General features: G+C 39.2%; 1 protein-coding gene across 1 annotated transcript in view; it reads right to left on the bottom strand.

Moving 5' to 3' along the window:
• Positions 1-14,963, bottom strand: part of tsc22d1 (TSC22 domain family, member 1) — a 57,103-nt gene extending 42,140 nt beyond the window's left edge. Inside the window, exon 1 of the mRNA XM_052142129.1 lies at positions 11,840-14,963. Coding sequence (XP_051998089.1) covers positions 11,840-14,433 — 2,594 coding nt within the window. The 5' untranslated portion in view covers positions 14,434-14,963. The remainder of the gene's footprint in view (positions 1-11,839) is intronic.
• Positions 14,964-20,932: the final 5,969 nt, after the last annotated feature.

The following is a 20,932-nucleotide window of genomic DNA, read 5'->3' as shown; positions in this document are numbered from 1 at the left end:
AACAACTATCTCACACTTTCACCAAGCCATCCTTATTGTTGTGACTTGATACAGCTAAATATCAACACTGCTTTCCCCTGTAGTTTTCCACTCAGCACATAACAGAGTGATCACAGACGTGGTCCAAAACAGCCCCGGATGAGAAAGAAACCCAGGGCCAGAGCCCTCTGTAGGGATCTGTTCTTTATTCATGCTTCCTTGAAAAAAGCCATGACAGGGCAAAGAAACCGCTTTAGTTCAGTGTTTGGCAGAAAGGCAAAGCATAAATTTGCATGTATTCTGCCACTAATCAACAAACAACCAATCAATAATTTTATAGTCCTCCTTATTTCCAGCCCAAAAGGAGCATGGCATGGTTTTAAAACAGCAACCAAGGAATTTGTAGCCGCTGCTGAATGAGAGCAGTTTTTCGAAAGGCTGTGCGAGAGTGATGAAGACAACTGGCTCTGGAAGAGCTATGCAAGGGGGTTTTAGGACTGTCGGTTGCTATAGCAGCTTGGTGGCAGCTCAGACGAGCAGGCAGACCGGCATAAAGGACAGGGATGGACAAGCGTGTGGGGGTCTGCACAGAAAGCGCGAGATGGCTAGCAGCCAGGCGACACCGGCAGCGTGGCTGAAACAATGACTCAGTGCTAATGGCTCACAGCGGCACGCTGTATGCTAAATACAGAGCCCAGAACTCATTCAGCCTCCTCACATAAGAGAGGGGATTACTCTGGACAAAGTGATGGGAGATCGATGATAAACCCCATCATGACCGGAGCATTCCATACAATCAGATGAGTTCACATCAAATAGAAGCAACTCATAAGATGGCACTGATGTTCATGTTGAAAGGAAAAAAAAAAAAGTGTCTGTCATTATTTACCCTATGACTTTCTTATGAGGAACACAAAACGAGACATATACCAGACACTCTTTGTCATATAATCAAAGTGAAGGTCTCAGACTGTTGAGCTTAAAACATTTTTTTTGAAGAAGAATCAAAAGTAGAAGTAAAAGTCATAAAAATAGTAAAAACAATATTTTGTCCATACTGTATCTCAAGCCTTCTGAAGACATACGAAAGCTTTGTGTAAAGGAAAGAGTGCAATTTAGGTCATAATTTCCTGATAATCTAGTCCTCTTTGCCATACAGAACTGTACAGTGCCACATCTTAAACCCATTTGCTTTTAAAAATTATAATATGCGATGACAAATTTGAATCCATTTGCACATTTTCATAAATGTCATTTGGGTCACAGTAATGTTTCTTCTATTCTAGTCGTGCTGCTGTGCTAAATAGTCACATCAGACTGTGCACACACAAAAAATAAAGTTATGTAATCAATAAAACCTGAGATATTACTCTGTTTGGCCTCTGCAGCATGATTCTGAGATTCAGAACAACATCATCTGGGATGCACTCCGCTAATAGACTATTCAGATTAGAGGTCAATAGAACTATTTACAGTGGTCTATTAAGTAACGGGTTAATAAAAATCCAAAACTCTTCACTTTCACAAATTACTTTTACATTAGGCTCTCCAATTAAACCCATGAGTTGTTATATATCACATGAAGACCGACCTTTGAGATTCTGTTTCTTCATTCTAGCATCTCAGGCTCCTCTGTTTCACTGCGTGTCATTAACACAGCACGTATGAACCCAAAACAGCAAATAACATTTGCCATTACACAATCGTTAAATGAAAGTGAAACCTGAACACTTAGCATTCACTAAAATCCTTGTTTATATTTTCACGGGAGTATGGCGCAGACAGCGCACACATCGCGGTGCTTCAAGTTCGGTTCAAAAGTGGTTACTCTTCAGGGGCTGCATTTAGAGTGGTCCACGGCGCAGCTCAGTAAGACAATCAGAGTTCAACTGAATGAGACACTCAAACATGCCATTCATCCCCTTACTTAGATAGTAGCATGTGACTGGAATTTAAAATGCATAATAATTGCGACAGGCCTAGTAGTAGTATCGATTTTCCACCAATCGCGACCTGCCGATTTTCGTCTTAAATTTGTGATTGGCAGTTGACCCGTCGTGCCTAGATTCAGGGCCTATCTTTTTTTAAATTGCGTAATTTGCACAAAATCACACATCCTCTGCTACTGTAATGCATGAGCATTTGCTCAGCCCTCAAAGCATGACACTGTGACCGGGTCTGCAACAACATTAGGGTGAGTAAATGATGAGGTGAAATGTTTCTTTAGCTGTCATGGAAATCTAGGTGGACGGCACCCAAATGATTGATAATCTAGACTCAGGTGCCTCTGTATTGCAGCTGCCATTACTTTGTGCACAAGCTGTTTGCTTGTTGGCTGGTATTAGGAGTTAAGAATTGTACAGAGGCAAGAACTTGACATGTAGATAATCTGTGTCACACATGGTGTTTGTTGCAGGGATGGGAGGAAGTGGAGATAAGACACACTGCACAGATGGAGCCGTCCCAAAGGGAGCAGGCAAGGTGCTTGGTGGGAAAACCTGACCATTTGGGGTCATTTGTACAGTCTGTAAAAGATGGGCGGTCTGACTATATATACACCGTGCAATGGTAAAAATCTCACAAGAGATTTATACACTCACAGAGCACTTTATTAGGAGCAACTGTACACCTACTTATTCATGCCTTATCTAATAATGTCAGCCAATCGTGAAGCAGCAGTGAAAGTCATAAAATCATACAGATATGGGTCAGAAGCTTCAGTTAATATTCACATCAACCATAGGAATGGAGAAAAATGTGATCTTAGTGATTTGGACCATGGCATGATTGTTGGTGCCAGATGGTCTGGTTTGAGTATTTCTGTAACTGCTGATCTCTTGGGATTTCCACACACAACAGTCAATTTACTCTGAATGGTGCTAAAAACAAAAAACATCCCGTGAGCAGCAGTTCTACAGACGGAAACACCTTGTTGATGAGCGAGGTAAATGGAGAATGGCCAGACTGCATCGAGCTGACAGAAGGGCTATGTTAACTCGGATAACCACTCTGTACAATTGCAGTGAGCAGAATAGCATCTCAGAATGCACAATATGTCAAAACCTGGAGGAGAATGGGCTACAAAAGCAGACGACCATTTCGGGCACTTCAAAAGGACCAGTGTTCCTAATAAAGTGCTCTGTATATAATATTATTTAATTGGTTTTAATTTTACACTGTAAATTCATCTTTGCACTGATGCCAGACTTATAATTTATGTGATATTAATATATTTTGTGGTTAGCACCAAAGTTCTAAATAAATAGAGAATATAATTTAATAAGAAAAGTACTTGGGCTAATTTACTGGATTATCCACAAATAGCCAATACCACATTGTCATTTAAAATATAAACTATTTTGTCTTTCTATCTGATACATACTGTAACCATGATATAAAATTACTCATACCATGATCATACCACCCACCCCAAAAAGCCAGATAAAATAATTTTTGCATTTATCTGAAATCAATAACATGGAGAACTTATTTCCATGGAGAACTTATTTTACTCCATCCAGCCTGGTGATACATGTAGAGGAAATTTCATTGTACACGTTTAACAGAGCAAGAACACGACATGAGCACATTAAGGTTAAGGTTGCACACAAGATTTCCTGGCCAGTCTGAAACCACAGCTAAAGGCAGCTTTCCAGCTATGCTGACTCATGTGCAGACTGCCCTTAGAAAGCCAAAATAAAAAGGGATAAAACTTCCTGACCTACAGGCTGTAGCTGAGGCATGAATAACAGCTTTGGTTGGGGAACCGTTTCATTTCAGAGCAGCAATCTGGATTTCATAGAAGGCATTTTAATCAGGCAACACAGAACTGACCCTTAAATGAAAAGTAAGAATATTTTTTCATGTCAGAAATGATTGTGAAGAGTGTTGGAGTTGGGAAGATAAAAATATTAGAATGCTAATAAAAAAAAAACTATGCTAAAAAATAAAAAGCATACGCTCTCTTTGTTTTACTATTGTTTTACATTAATTCTGTTCCTTCTAAAATAATTTCAGAGGATTATAGAGCAAGTGGCCAGGGCATGGTTATGCAAATACAGCATACATTTATAGAAATATTTACTGATAAAACAAGACCCTCTTCATCAATTGCTAAACACAAACAGCTAATTACTCTCATCACTGAACAAACATTATTAAACCAATGAAAATAAAAACTAAAGATGCCATGCACTTCAATGATTGTATCCAGCAGATCAAAGCAGGACATTAATTGTCCGCTATAACATGACAATGCAACAGCCTCAGAGCAAGCTAGACTGAGGTTGTCTCCATTCTTTTGTTCGAACCGCAAATAAATGGGGCTGGCTAAATAGGCCAGTTGAACATATCCACTTAGCAAATATGCTTTTATAAGTAATAAAATGTGTAGCTGTGCCCTAGCGCTTTCATTTACACTTTGTGTTGAGGCGTGAGGCCTCAAATTAATGAAATGTTTACATGCGAATGCGTTGCATAATGGCTGTGCAATTTGGCCTAAACAAATGAAATCCTGCCAGGACAATTGACAGTGCTGAACAGAGCAAAACTATTATTAAAAACAAGAATCAACACTTTTACTAGATTCGATCATGCAGATATCTTTTATAACTATCTCTTGCCTAATGTGCGTTCAGAAATCTCAAAAGGACTTATCAAAGGGAGTAAAAGATCGCAAAATTTACTTTTTAAGAGTCGACATTTGTCATTTATCTGACAAAAACTTCACCAATCAAGCGAAGTAGGAAGTAGCAAAGCAACTGAGGATTGTATGTTGTCACCAAAGAATATACAAGCCAGCAGATTTCAACCTGAAAAGAGTTGAGACAAGCGCAAATGCCTTTTGTGAATGTGTTTGAGAAACCAGTTCAGCTGACCTCATGCGGTCTCTGCCCCTATTAGCTTTCAGTCCCTAAAGTACTTTTGCTGTGCTCTCTGCTCTCAAGTTTGGAAGGACAGGTTCTAATCCAAATGACATCATCCTAAAAGAGAGAAGCGCATACAAAGAGCTTTCTTTGGGCAAAAGAAATTAATAAAAAAGGTTCTTGTCTTGGATTACACAAAAAAACAAATATACAAAATATATTTACATGATTAAGCCATGTACATCAGTGTCACATGAAACAATCAAGTTACATCAACATTTGTTTTCCTCTTGGTTTAGCTTAATTCTTATAAATATTTATTCACGTAATTTCAACATAATGGAATTAACTTATTTTTAAATGACCCAATTAAGTAGCCTCAAATTGATTTGGTAAAACTTTACAATAAGGTTACATTTGTTAATATTAGTTAATATGACTAACAATATACAAAACATTTACAGCATTCATTAATTTTGATTAGGGCTTAAACGATTGGTCAACGTTATCGACAACATCGACAATAAACAAATTGTCAACAAAAATTTTCACTGTCGAATAGTCGTTTGAAGTAATTTAACAAAACATGATCATATGAAACGATGACATGTAATGAGAGGAAGAAAAAACACGTCCAGATGCACTCTAAACTTTCCAAACAGCTTCAGGTGATGTAAATCGCAAAGTATGAGGGAATTATAATGCAAAAATACCAAATTAGGAAATACAGAAGCACTGTCTTCGTGAAATAAATCAGAGCCGGCTCTGGCATTCTGCTTAAGCAAAATTTGCATGTCAGAGCATCTAAAAAGCAAACAACCTGGCATTATACATTTAATGTATCCTTTATTGAAGATCAAATAATAAGGAAGTGGGTCATTAACAAACTCCAAAAATGGCATTTCTCTGTGCGGTCAGTACCACTTCTATGAGTCGGGTGAAGGGGGAACAGATTAAAACTGTACCCGGTTGAGGCACCCTCTGGTGCGGGGACGCTCGTCCCTCGTGAGCGTTTGGTGCAGCTAGATTATAACATGATGGCTCGCGACGCAGTGAATCATATACTGTATGTCACAGTTTGTATCTAATTGTGAAGAAAATCAGTGAAACGCAGCTCTATAGACCTTTGTCACACTCCAGGTTTTGGAATGCAGAAGTAAACATTTGCAGGGTAAACTTCCTTGAAAACTTTTCTTGTAATTCAGGGAATGTCCTTTAGAGGTATTTTTAAAATATGATTTTGTCCGCTATTGTAAGTAAGCACATTTTATACAAACCTGTTAAGTCGAGACACAAGCTGAATAGTCAGTTAAGAGCTAATGATTAATCGTTGCAATAATTGAAAGAATAGTCGAATAATCGTTCAAAAAATCATTAGTTGCAGTCCTAATCTTTATTAATGTTAATATCAACATTTAATGCATTTAAAAAAATCTGAAGTTGTTTAAGTAACATTAAAGCACTATGAAAAATTAACAATTGTATTTTTATTAACTAACATTTTAGAGAATTACATTAATCCAAAGCAAATAAAACAAGTTTAGAAAAGAAACAATTTTGTGTTCATTACAAATAATTATTTATTAAATCAGACAACCTGCATTTTGCTGTTTTTTTCATTGACCATTCTGATGTTCAGTAATAATGTGGCTGAAAACCACATTAAAAGGGATAATTCACCTCAAAAACTAAAACTTTTGTTCTCATTTACTCTCGGCTTTCCCTCGTGTCATTCAAACCCTGTATTATTTTCTTTCTTCCATGAAAACACAAATGGAGATGTGAGGTAGAATGTCCCCGCTGCTCTATTCCATACAACAAAAGTGGAAGAGAATGTATATTCCAAGCACCAAAAAAGTACTATAAAAAGTATTAAGTACTTCATAAGAATCGTACACTATCTTGCAAGTCTTCTGAAGCCATAAGACAGCTTTGTGCAAGGAGACAAATGTAATTTGCTGAAAATCATCCTATCTGCTGTAGCTTTTAATTCTTAATTCAATTCTGATTCACAAGCTCCTCCATTGATTGAATTCTGATTCATTTGTGGATATTTTTTTAGTTAAAAATGTATATTTTGATAACATATTAAATAAATAGTCTCGTTTAATGCTGTAAATTACTGTAAGTTACTTCCTACATTGAGAAAAAAAATGGAAATTTAAAACAATAAATGACATGGCCCAAACTATTACGTTAAATTGCTATTTATTTAATAAATATAATATCAGCCAAAACTAAAGTAAACTTTTACCTAAAAAAATAATATATATATATATATATATATATATATATATATATATCAATCTTGGAATTTTAAGAATTGAAATCAAGACTGTTTAAACGAAGCTTGTGGCTAGTCTGGAAAAGCTATATTTTTACCCAGTCTTACAAATTGTGCCACAAGAAGTGTACACACCAAACAGTAAATACAATTTGAGAGCTATGGCAGAGAGGAACATTGGAAAACTCGAGGCAGGAACAGCAGTGAAAACAACTATCATTCAGGGACTAAAAGAGAAAGTACACATGGTCAAAATCTGTACTACCACATTATCTGCTGTGGCCCGATCTGGCTGAGTGAAAGCATTTCCTCTCCTCTCCCATTCCATAGGGTCATTAATTGGAGATATAATCTACTTTATCTCCACACAGTGAGTGATTCATTGACTCTCAATGCTTCTATCAGTGCCAAGAGCAGATTACATTCAAAAAAGCAAATGTGAGATGATAATCTTTCAATATGAGGCTGCCGGTCAACAGTTACCTATGACCGTGAAAAAGAAATAAAGGGGGAAAAATGTATATGTATATATGTGTGTATATATATATATATGCCCTGACTTAATCTGTTATTGAGCATGAGCAAAATGGGAGAAAACTATATGATCTCATCAGTTACAGTGAGCTCATTCTCTAAACCAAAACAGGACTGGCTGATAGTCTTTGAAAACAGAGAAATAAAGACTGATACATCAGGTTGAGATCTAACCGTTTTCTAATTGAGAAGCAAAAGGCTCTTTGGAAGTCATAATTCAAATGGCCAGCTCTCTTGAAAGCAGTGCTGAAGACTTTCATCCAAACACACCAAAAATATGCCAACAAGGTTGCTGGACAGCTATGTTACACACAACCTAACAAAATTAGATGTATTATTCCGACAGGAAAAACACCCTTGGAAGACCGACTTGACTCTAACAGGTGTGTTAGTTTCACATCACATGTCAATCACATGCTTTAACTTCAAAAGGATATTAATCATTTTAATGAGTTTATAGGCATGCGGTTGTTTATTTTCTAATTAGCTACATAATAATGTCAACATACAAAGATAAATGTAACTATAAATAAACTTGCTCTTCCTTATCTGCAGGAATCAGGGTTGCGTGATATATTTAATATTCAATATATTGTGCAGATTTTGCAGGTGATATAATACAATTCATTTTAATATTAAGAATTATTAATAATAATGTTTTTATAGTATTACTATACAATTCTTCCTTTTGTTAATTTAGTGAATAACAGTGTGAAAAAAACATGCCTGGATTATTTGTAATGTTTTTTACTTCTTGCATTAAACATTTTGTATCTTTTAGGGCAGGGTATCGGCATCCACTTCACGATATGATACAAGCGATACAGGTCAGGATTCTATATCACACGATTCATCACAATTAGGAATGGGCACGAATACTAGAGTACTCAGAAGTGACCGCAGTGATCGATCATGAAAACGATGATTGAAAATGCTTGATGTGACTTTTCACTGACAACTACACACAACGTCTCAAGGAGGAGCCTTATTTTATTTTTGAGATTGTTGATAATCACAATATAAATCAAAGACGTCTCATCACCCCTGGAGTCATGAGTTTGAATCCAGGGCATAATGAGTGACTCCAGCCAGGTCTCCTAAGAAACCTAATTGGCCCTGTTGCTAGGGAGGGTAAAGTCACACGGGGTAACCTCCTCGTGGTCGCTATAATGTGTGGTTCTCACTCTCGGTGGGGTGCGTGGCAAGTTGTGCATGTGCAATAGGGCTGGGACAACGCGACGTCGATGCAAAATATGCGCGTCGATTCATCAGACCCAAAACAAAGATGGCGGCGCCGGAGAGTAGTAGCAACACGAGTGGCTCCTCAGACTATCAGAAGTGCAAGGCACTCGTTCCTCTAAAGTATGGGAATTCTTTTACATTAAAGGAAACAATTCTGTGATATGTCGTCTTTGCAAAATGGAGATGGCTTTCCATTCTAGCACCACAGCAATGCACCAGCACCTGAAGAGGCGCCGCGCACGTACGCACGCACAGTATTCTTAAGGTGAAAGGAAAGTGTCAGAGTGTAAGTTGTTATTTGCATGTGAATGAAGATGATTTTTTTCAGTATGTTCAACATAAATGTTGAATTCTGAATGTTTATTTTCATTATTTATTTTTTGTTGGAAAAGCACTTTCTGTATTAGCTTAAAGCCCCCAAGTTTACAATAGTTACTGTATTCTTTCAATAGCTCTAAGAAAGGGTGGCTGGGTGACCTTTTTATTTTTTTATTGAACGCTAGACATCAGAATGCATTATTTTGCTCTTGTACACTTTTACTTGAATTTTATTTTTGAGTTTAAGAAAAAGGTGAGTGGCAGAGTGTATTACTACTATATGTTGTTGTTATTTTTATGTGAATGAAGAATTAAAAGATGCACTTTTTTCAGTAAGCTTGGACTATGTGTTTTCAACATAAATGTTCAATTCTGTTGGTTCAGGAAGGACGCCATGACAGGCTGCTGGCTCCCACTGTCGCTGTTAATTTTTATTTATTTTTTGTTGGAAAAGCACTTCTGTATTAGCTTAAAGCCCTCATGTTTACATTGGTTACTGTATTCTTTCAATTGTTCTAAACAAGTATTTTGGGTGACCTTTTTATTGAATGCTAGACATGAAGTTGTTGTTATTTTAATCTGAAAGAAGAATTACAAGATGCACTTTTTTCAGTAAGCTAGGCCTATGTGTTTTCATGGCTTCAAGGTTTTATTGAACGCTAGACATCAGAATGCATTACTTTGCACTTGTATAGTCTTTTATTTTGGAATTTTAAGAGCAATAAACATATATTGCAATGTTAAGGAATTAATTTTTTTTTTTCATTGAGATATGTAAATCAACATGTATAAATTGCTATTAGTCAATTAATGGGAAGATAATCGAATCGAAATCGAATCGGACTGGAAAAATTAATTGTTAGATTAATCGTTTAAAAACTAATAGTTTATCCCAGCCCTAATGTGCAACAAGCCACGTGAGAAGATGCACGAGTTGACGGTCTCCACCGTGGAGGCAGCTGAAATTCGTCCTCCGCCACCTGGATTGAGGCGAGTCACTTTGCCACCACAAGGACTTAGAGCATAAATTGGGAATTGGACATTCCAAATCAAGAGAAAAGGGGGTAGAAAATCCAGATCGTGAAAGATCCTGATATTTTGGGACCACCACATTTCACTTTGTGTCTGGAATATGACAAATACACAGATAGTCTGGTCCTTTGAAAGACATGAAGAGCTAGCGATCTGAGATTGTTATACAGTAGAGCCAGGTAAAAAAAAGAAAAGAAAAAGCTTTTACAGTACGATTAAGACCAACACCTGAAATAAACATTTGGTGCCAGAATGATGTGTGCACTGTGACAAATCTGTGTTTAATTAAGGAGTGTCATATTACAGAGCACTCTGTCATCCCTGGGACATCTGTTAGACAAGCTCTGTCAAGCACAGGAAACTTCTTTTTAGAAGAAAGCATAAAGACAGTACAGTATAAACATGAACGTCTGTTTCTTGACAACAACTTAACACAAATCTTGACATTTGCAAGCTTGTTTCACACTGCCTTGACAGTATGTCTATGTGGATTGGCAATGCATTACAGTCTTGTTGATTTAATTTAAGAAATGTACTGTAAATGCAGAGCTTGGTTTCATACTGCATGCACCTAGGGACTGCAGTGACAGAAGACAAAAAAACAAAAAGACTGAAAATATAGTTTACACTTGTAAAAAGGCTCTCTTAAGCTCAATAGAGTTATGATATGAGAAAATATTTTAAGGTATGTTAATTCGCTGCTGAGGTCTACCACACACTTTCGAAAGCGTACACTGCTATATCTGCGCAAAATCAAGACAACCCAACCACTGAAACAGACAGTACACCATTGATCTCTTTTGGATTTAACAATGTTATAGCTTATAAGCAATCTTGTCACAAAACATCAGTTATTATCATTTTAAAAGCATTAGAATTAAGCTATTATATAGTCATGCATTTAGTCCCAAAATGCATGATAGAATGGCTTTAATGAATAGGGGTTGAGGCCTGAATTATACAAGTCAGTGAGTGGGCCAAGGGATAGATCAACAAAAATATAAATGTGATAATTTACTCACCATCATGTTGTTCCAATCCTTTAGGACTTTCTTTCTTACGTGGAAAACAAAAGGAGATGTTAAGCAGAATGTTAGCCTCAGTCACCATTAACTTTCATAGTATGCAAAAAAAAATAAAAAAATAAAAATGCAATGAAAGTGAATGGCGACTGATACAGTATTAAACTCCTTTTATGTTCCACAAAAGAAAAGTCAAACATGACAGGAAAAACATGCGAGTGAGTAAATGACAGAAATTTGTTAAAAAAAATAAAAAAATAAAAATCCTTTTAAATCCAGCCTGAGAATCTATATAAAGAAAGCAAAGAAGCAGTCTTTCTATACAGACGACCACATTTATAACTCCACAGTGGAAGTCTATAGTTCTTCTCAACAGTCCACAAAAACGCCTGCTGTGATAATTAATGCACACCATAAATTATGTTTATAGCACTAGATTAAGCCACAACTCTGAATGCCTGCATGCATAATTTTTAATAAAAGCTATTCATATTGTAATTTTATAACAAAGGCAAATGAGTGGGAAGTGAAGTACATGATTTTAAAACATGACTAAAACTTACCCATCTTCCTCTCCTTCTACTGGCAAGTTCTTCAGCAGGCTGGCCGAGGCAGTTAAGGCATTGACTCCACTGCTTCCCTCTTGACCACGCAAGGTGCCGGTCTGGGAGGCACATTCACCACTGGCTGGCTTGGATTGCATGAGCAGGGCCTGGTGCTGTAACAGAAGAAGCTGGGCATCCTCAAGCAATGTGGGCACCACAGTGGGCCTTGGCCCAGCCTCTTTTGAGCCGTTCTGCATCAAACTGGACTGGGCATCACTCTGAATATTATGAGGCACACTTGATGTGGACAGGCTAGCAGTCACAGCCGGGACAAACTGGGGGCCACAGCCTTGACCGCTGAGCTGTGATTGCTGTTCCATGGAGGGGTGAGAGGTGAGCTGCTGCCCCTGGGTCTGATGGATGAGACCGGTCCCAGCGGACTGCACCAGCTGTGGCATGACACCGCCAATGGGCACCTGGACCATCTGGGGGGCAGTTGTCTGTTGTGGCTGTAGAAGTCCTTGAGGAAGTGGCTTAGCAGGAGCAGGGGTTTGCAGAGGGCCCACAGGTTGCTGACCGTTCCCCGACACCGTTACAGGTGGGATGGATGTAGCCAGGTGGGGCAAAGTTTGTGATGGTGCAGGTGCCACAGCTTTGATGATTTGCTTGGATTGAGGGAAATCAGGTGGCAGGCTGCCAACTGGTGCTACCTGGACTGGTGCAGCTGGCTGCAGTGCAGGTGGGTAGCCCATCTGCTGCTGGGTGACCACAGGCAGGGCTTGAGCGGAAGATGATTGCGCTGCCTGAGCATATGTCAGCTTGGGCATATGAGGGGGCACAGCAGTAGACGAGAGCCCAATAGTGGTCTGCAAGCCTGCCTGTTGTTGAATGCCCACTGGCATTGGGGCAACAGCATTAGTCTTATGATGTGCATGCACTACATCCTGGGGTTGCATTTGGGACATGGGCATGTTAGAAGATGAGTAGTCATGCATTTGAGAGGGGGGCTGCTGGAAGGTCTGCTGCTGCACAGCTGAGGGGCCACCCTTCTCACCACTGCCCAGGCTCTCAGTGTAATTGCTGGCCGAGCTGCTGACAGAGCTCCCACTTACACAGTCTCTCTCCAGGCACACCACATTCTCAGGCATAAACTGGCGGATGCTTTCCGCTGTTCGGGTGCTGGGGGTGTTCTCAGGGGCCTCCTTGTCGTAATACTCAGCGCACGTCCATCTACCTTTCTTAAAAGGCTCAGAGGTAGAGTCCAATTTTACAACCCTAAAACGTGAGCTGGTGGAGGCAGGAGTAGGAACTTGGGCCTGTTGAGTCTGAGCATTAACCACAGGGACAGAGGGGGCAGACACGGCATGCTGGCCAATGACAGCTGGCCCCACACCTGTTGAAGTGGTACCAGTGGTGGCCATAGTGAAGCTCATGCCAATTATTCCACTCTGAATCGGAGTCAAGTTTACATTTGGGTTACTAACATTCAAACCAGGGGAGTTATTTCCACTGCTACTATTGGTGCTGATGCCACACAAAGCAGGCACGCTGGCAGAATTTAACATACAAACATTACTTGTTACAGGATTTCCAGTACTAATACTGGCACCTGAAGCCATAGAGATCATTCCAGTTCCTGAGGCAACAGTAGCCAAAGGCTGACAGATGACACTGTTTGTGCCAACAGAGGCATTTTCAATAATTCCCACCACATTTGAAAGCATTTTCTGGCCTGTGCTGGCTAAAGTTCCAGAACTTGAGTTCACACCAGATGTCACTGCAGCACCCAATGTTTTTCCGATCTGTGTTCCACTAGCACCAACCACAGAAGGATGGGCTTTACTGGAGGGAGTGGAATGTTGCCCATGATTGTGGTGGTGGTGGTGGTGAATGGTTCCATTAACCATCGTGCCATGTGAATATCCTTGGGTGAGGATGGGTGGTTGGTTGGGTGACACGGCCCCTGGGGTATCCGCCTCATGGAAGTTATTGAGCGTTTCCTCAGAGTAGCTCCTTTCCGGTCCTCCAGCATTATTAGCCTGTGATAGGGACACATCCAAGATCTCAGAGGAGGACAGGTCCTCAGTGTGGGATTCATCCAGGTCATCACAACTCTCTGTGTCTTCTGTAATGCTGTTGTTAGTGCTGACAGATGTCTGAGCCGGGGTAACGCTAGTGATCTGAAAGCCACTTTTCTTCTTCATCTGTGCCACTGCTGTGGGCAGGGTTGGGGGTAACAGGGTTGACTGTAAAGGAATACTCAAGCTTTGAGGAGGGTTCTGAGGCCCAAGTGAGGATGTGGCTGGTGTTTGAGACTGACTCAGCACAGGTGGTGAGTAATCATCCCCCAACATCAAGTTGTTGCTGTTAAGGCTGGTGCTACCAGAAATTGTCAATGAGGAGCCGCCGCCACCACCCGTGCTGCTGCCGCTACTCTCCCGTCTCGCTGGGTAAACCGTTTTTCGGGCACTAGCGGATTCCCCGGATCGGTCGTGGTGATTCATGTCGAGAGGATAGTCTCTGCCAGAGGTATAAATACAGCCTAAGAGAACCGCCGTGTTCAACAGCTCTTTTTCAGAAGGAACTTTAATCCACACGAGTAATTTCCACATATAACCAGCACTTTCCTGTAACTGCCAAAATTATTCCACTTGAGATGTGTTTAAATGTCCACCATGAGGAGCAGGCTAATGTCAATGCTAAGTTAACAGCCGCTAACCAGCTAGCTGAAATGGATTGGCTTCAGCCGCTCTTTTTAAGCGTATATCCACGCAAAACACTTCAACACAGCATATTAAGTTTAAACGTGAGGAAATAGATACAGACTGCCAAGAGATAAGCAGGGCGATCGATATCCAACGTTACAACGGCAGAGTCTCTCCCCATCACAGTTCAAACTGCCAGGCGCATTTTGAATTGTTGTCTAGCTGTCAACAAAGCGCGAAATCAGCCAAAACAAAGTCCTTCAGCCGGTGTCAGATGACAGTGAGAAGCCGAGCGACTCTGCGAGGTCCTGCTTTATTCCATCACGTCCTTTCTTTTGTTTTAGTACGGTGTTAGCGGTGTGACTCTCTCCCTTTCTCTCTCTCTCCCACTATGATCCTATTCACCAGCTGCCTCCTTGTAATGTAGCTAGTGCTATGAGTGCTGGAGTCTCTGACGAGTCCCCCGAAAGAGGGAGGAGAGCACGATAACATGGCCACCGCGCATGGCAGTTCACGTTCACAGCAGCGACCAGACATAAAGCCGAGCGAGTCTGAGGATGATGGGCGGAGGGTGGGGGGAAGGTCGGTTTCCTAGAGACGGCTGGCGAAGTGTTCCGTAAAATGCCGAATGGAACCTAAATAAAGGCAACTGCTTTGTTGTGGGATGTTTCTTATCATAGCAATCGGTAACTGTGCGGTGGCAGCAAACACCCAGAATAACATCTATTTTTCCGCTGTAGTTATTATTATTTGACATTGAAGAAGGGATGTACGAACACAAAAAGAGCAGGACAAAACATGCTTTTTACCAGGGCCCCATATAGTCACTTTGTAAACTTTTTGTAAACAAAAGGTTTCAGGATTAGGATCTTATCATGCCAAATTCATTGTATATGTTCAAAAGCAATAGTTTTTAACTTATAATCTTTAATAAAAAAAAAAATTTAAAATAAATAAATATATATATATATATATATTAGGTTGTGTTACTGTGTGTAGTCTTCTACAGGGCTAAATCAACAAGATGTAAACAAACCTTTTGACCACAATGTTGTCAACATAGTCCAGAGATTCGTTCTGTTTCTACAAAACAGCTACACTGAAAGAGGAGCCAGATATTTCCACAGACAGAAGAGAACAACCAAACACATCCACACTGACACAATTATTTCCCACACTGATTGTTAGTCTCCTCTGTTTGGGGAGTAGAGAACTAAAGTTCCAGCACACCTACACAGAATAGATAATGTGTCTACTATTCACGTGTTTTGCTTTAAAGTCTTGATATGAACTTGTAAAAGCCTTGAATCCAAATATAATTTTAACTTCAAGTGAACTTAAACCTTTATTCTAATGTGTGTTTTATGTCAAACAATAAAAACTAGGTTATGGCATTACGATGAAAAATGTACCTCATGTGCACTGATACAACTATATTTTGCTTAGGGCAGCTGTAACAATGAGAATAGCATCTTTGTCACATGGAAGGGAATAAAATATAAAAATGTATAAGATTAGATTTGTATATCTCTAATTATTTGCCATTATCGCTGCTAAGTTGTAAAACTGTGTAACACATAACTGCTGGTTAAAATGTAGTTATAAAAATGGCTACATTTAGATAGGAATGGTCAATGATTAAAACTAGGTCAAAATGTGTTGAAAGCACGTTTGAAGAATGCATTTTGGACTGTGTGACCATAATGTGTTCCATTATACAGTGTATGTTTAGGGGTAATGATAACATGTGCATCAAAATACATGTGTATTCCATATGGCCTTTTAAAAGCTACTGTTACATTCAGTTAAATTCACTATTTTCAAGGCCTTTGCTTAAAATGTACTTCTATGCTGCATGCCTAATATAACAGGTGCTTTTTCTTATAGGGACTAATATGCAGCGTTGGTGTATGCAATCTGTGCCTGACACACACAGACAGTGCTCAAATTGACAAGGAACCAGAAGTCTCACAAATAGCTAATTTACAGTTTAAGTACCTTTAGAAAAGGTTGACACATCCCTATGCCCTTGCCCAGCCTGTGCTCTTACATATGGAATGGAATGAATGATTGTAATGCAACACATTAAGTACGAGGAAATGAGGTCTGAAAGTCCCAAAATGGGCGTGCCCTGATGTCCAGACCAGGCAGACAGGCTGTGCCCATCCATACAAATTTGTGAGGGAGAGAGCCAGCGAGAGCTGATTGCAATGTAAGCGTCTGTGCTGTCAGCAGCTTTAAAGTACACTGGCACTCCACAACAAAAAATAGAGAGCGCTTTTGTGCTCCTGAACAATAATGGGCAATTTATACACTGGAGTCTGCTTTCATTTTGTAAACAGGTATTTTAGATTTTATATATATATATATATATATATATATATATATATATATATATATATATATATATATATATATATAATGAGATCCTTTATAAGAATTAGCACTGTTCTTTAAATTTTAGGGCCTTAATGAAAACTAAAGAATCCTAACGTTTGGAAAGAGTAGCTGAAGTTTATTTTTATCATGGTCCTTAATTATTTCTGTGTTACCTTAACCGTTTGTGCAGCAAATTTTGGTGTGGATTGTTTTGGAAACTTAGCAAAATGTAATGGAGACTTTGCAAAGAGGCTGTTACTGAAGGATGAGTGGAGCAAAACACTGTTACTCATTTAATATATGAAAAGAGAGTAGGTATAGAAGGAAAAAACAAACTTAATTCAGTTATGTACCAGCCAAAAGTTTGGAATAATGTCCTGATTTTGCTCTTATGGAAAGAAATTGGTACTTTTTTTTCACCAAATAAATTGGTACTTTTATTCACTTTTATTGCATTCAACTGATCACAATGTATTGTCAGGGCTTTAACATTGTAAAAAATTACTACTAACAAATATTAAACTCTTGTAAAGTGTTCTCAGCAAATCCTCCACACGGGTGGAGGTAGCTCAGTGAGTAAAGATGCTGATTACCACCCCTGGAGTCGTGAGTTTGAATCCAGGGCGTGCTGAGTGACTCCAGCCAGGTCTCCCAAGCAACCAAATTGGCCCGGTTGCTAGGGAGGGTAGAGTCACATGGAGTAACCTCCTCGTGGTCACTATAATGTGGTTCTTATTCTCGGTGGGGCACGTGGTGAGTTGTGCATGATGCCGGAGAGAATAGCATGAAGCCTCCACACGCGCTAACGTGCACAACAAGCCATGTAATGAGATGCATGGATTGACGGTCTCAGACACTGAGGCAACTGAGATTCGTCCTCCACCACCCGGATTGAGGCGAGTCACTATGCCACCACGCGAACCTTGAGCACATTGGGAATTGGGCATTCCAAATTGGGGAGAAAAGGTGGAGAGAACAAAAAAAAATAGATTTTTTTTTAGCATTTTTGGCATTAGCTGTCAGTATGTCAGTTGACAGTTTAGGTCAGTTTGACCTTATATTGACCTTAAGACATGCCAGTCTATTGCATACTGTGGCAACTCAAAAACACATACAAAGACAATGTTAAGCTTCGTTTAACAAGTCAAATAGCTTTCAGCTGTGTTCGATATAATTTCAAGTGATTTTCTAGTACCAAATTAGCAATTTAGCATTATTACTCAATGATAAGGTGTTTGAGTGATGGCTACTGGAAATGGGGCCTGTCTAGATTTGATAAAAAGTGACTTTTTTAAAATAGTGATGGTACTGTTTTTTACATCAGTAATTTTCTTGACTATACTTTGTGATCAGTTGAATGCCACTTTGGTGAATTAAATCCAAATCAGCAAAATCTGTATTCCACACTTTTGGCCTCTAGTGTATGTCTGATTGCTTTGAGGCTATATGCTGATCTATATGCTAGTGTACTCCTAAAAATTGACAAAATAAATTTTTAGCAGATATATGCATTTAAAATTCACATTCTCTCTCTTCCAGGAAAACAGACACAAAAATATTTATACCTTATCTTGCTCTCAGGTGTTAATCCAAGTTTTTTGCAATAAAATGCTCTCTAAATAGAGAATGTCCCTCCCCCTAATACCAATACCAATACCAATGTCGCCTCAATATGGGACACGATCAGGGATGGTCCTAGGATGTGATTTTTTTAGGGAATTTTTATCCTTAGGGTGGACCTTTTAGGGTGGAGGCTGTTTATCTTTTTTTCAGAATGAGGGATGATCCTCCTTGATAATTTCGCTTGTTGTTGTTCAACATCCTTACAATGGGTGTGGGAGGAGGTTTTGGCATTGGTCCGAGGGGACTCAGAAGTTTCAGAGGGGGCACAAAGACAATACCCCCCCTCCCATAATTTTTCCCCTTATAAAGTCAGCAAAAAGGCCTGGACATGCTTCCTGTTGTTATGAAGAAATGCAACTGTTTAAATACTTCTGATTTCACACATTTCTTGAGGAACCTTAAAGACAAAGTGCCCTGTATAAAAAAAAAAAAACCACTGACAATGATCCCGAACCATTGTTTGAGGCCCAGAGAGCAGTGTCTGAAAGTAGTCTTAATCAACAGGCTTTTCAATGAAGTGTAAAGCAGGAAAAAAGCTAATTAGTTTAAAAAAAAAGCACAAACCCAAAAAAACAACAAAACTGTCAGTTAAGAAATAATGAAGATGATCAGCTACAGTTAAAGTCAGATGTTTACAAAGACTTAGGTTGAAGTCATTAAAACTCATTTTTTAACCACTCCACAGATTTAATATTAGTAAACTATAGTTTTGGCAAGTCGTTTAGGACATCTACTTTTTGCATGACATGATTAATTTTTCCAACAATTGTTTACAGACAGATTGTTTCACTTTTAATTGACTAGATCACAATTCCAGTAGGTCAGAATTTCACATCCATCCATCCGTACAGGGTCGCGGGAGAATTTCACATACACAATGTTAATTGTCCCTTTAAGCAGCTTGGAAAATTCCAGAAAATTATGTTAAGCCTTTAGGCAATTAGCCAATTAGCTTCTGATAGGAGCTGTACTGAATTGGAGGTGTACCTGTGGATGTATTTTAAGGCCTCCTTGCTTGACATCATGGGAAAATCAAAAGAAATCAGCCAAGACCCAAACAGTTGTGGAGCAAGTCTGTTTCATCCTTGGGAGAAATTTCAAAATTCATCTGTACAAACAATAGTATGCAAGTATAAACTCCATGGGACCACACAGTCATCATACCGCTCAGGAAGAGACACATTCTATTTCCTAGAGATGAACGTAGTTTGGTGCGAAAAGTACAGATCAATCCCAGAACAACAGCAAAGGACCTTGTGAAGATGCTGGAGGAAACAGGTAGACAAGTATCTATATCCACAGTAAAACGAGTCCTATATCAATATAACCTGAAAGGCTGCTCAGCAAGGAAGAAGCCACTGCTCCAAAAGTGTTTGCAAGTGCACATGGGGACAAAGATCTTACTTTTTGGAGATATGTCCTCTGGTCTGAGGAAACAAAAATTAAAATGTTTGGCCATGATGACTATCGTTATATTTGGAGGAAAAAGGGTGAGGCTTGCACGACGAAGAACACCATCCGAACCGTGAAGAGGGGCAGTATCATGTTGTGGGGGTGCTTTGATGCAGGAGAGACTGATACACTTCACCAAATGGATAGCATCATGAGGAAGGAAAATTATTTGTATATATTGAAGCAACATTGCAAGAATTCAACCAGGGAGTTAAAGCTTGGTTCCAAATAAGTCTTCCAAATGGAAAATGCCCCCAAGCATAACTCCAGAGTTGTGGCATAATGGCTTAAGGACAACAAAGTCAAGGTATTGGAGTGGCCATCACAAAGCCCTGACCTCAATCCGATAGAAAATGTATGTGCAGAACTGAAAAAGCATGTGCGAGAAAGGAGACCTAAAAACTTGACTCCGTTACACCAGTTCCCTCTGGAGGAATGGGCCAGAATTCCAGCAACTTATTATGAGAAGCTTGTGGAAGGCTACCCAAAACATTTGGCCCAAGTTAAAAAATTTAAAGACAATGCTACCATATACTAACAAAGTGTATGTAAACTTCTGACCCACTGGGAATGTGATGACAGAAATAAAAGCTGAAATAAATAATTCTCTCTACTACTATTCTGACATTTCAAATTCTTAAAATAAAGCAGTGATCCTAACTGATGTAAGACAGGGAATGTTTTTAATGATTAAATGTCAGGAATTGTGAAAAGCTGAGTTTAAATGTATTTGGCTAAGGTGTATGTAAACTTCTGTATTCAACTATAAATAACTTACAAATTGCATGGCAAATTACTAATAAATACTTTATGTAAACATGCTCAAGCAGGTTTTACAAGTTTACTAACATGAGCCAGTGTATTTATGGGGCACGTGAATAGGCAAGGCAAGTAATGGATTATAGGCATTAAATGACATTATCCGTTTTTGCTCGCAACCTGACAAATTCCT

This window comes from Xyrauchen texanus, chromosome 14 (assembly GCF_025860055.1).
Source record: "Xyrauchen texanus isolate HMW12.3.18 chromosome 14, RBS_HiC_50CHRs, whole genome shotgun sequence".
Classification (NCBI taxonomy): Eukaryota; Metazoa; Chordata; class Actinopteri; order Cypriniformes; family Catostomidae; genus Xyrauchen; species Xyrauchen texanus.
The sequence above is the reverse complement of the archived record's forward strand: the minus strand, read 5'-3'. Positions and strand labels throughout refer to the sequence as shown.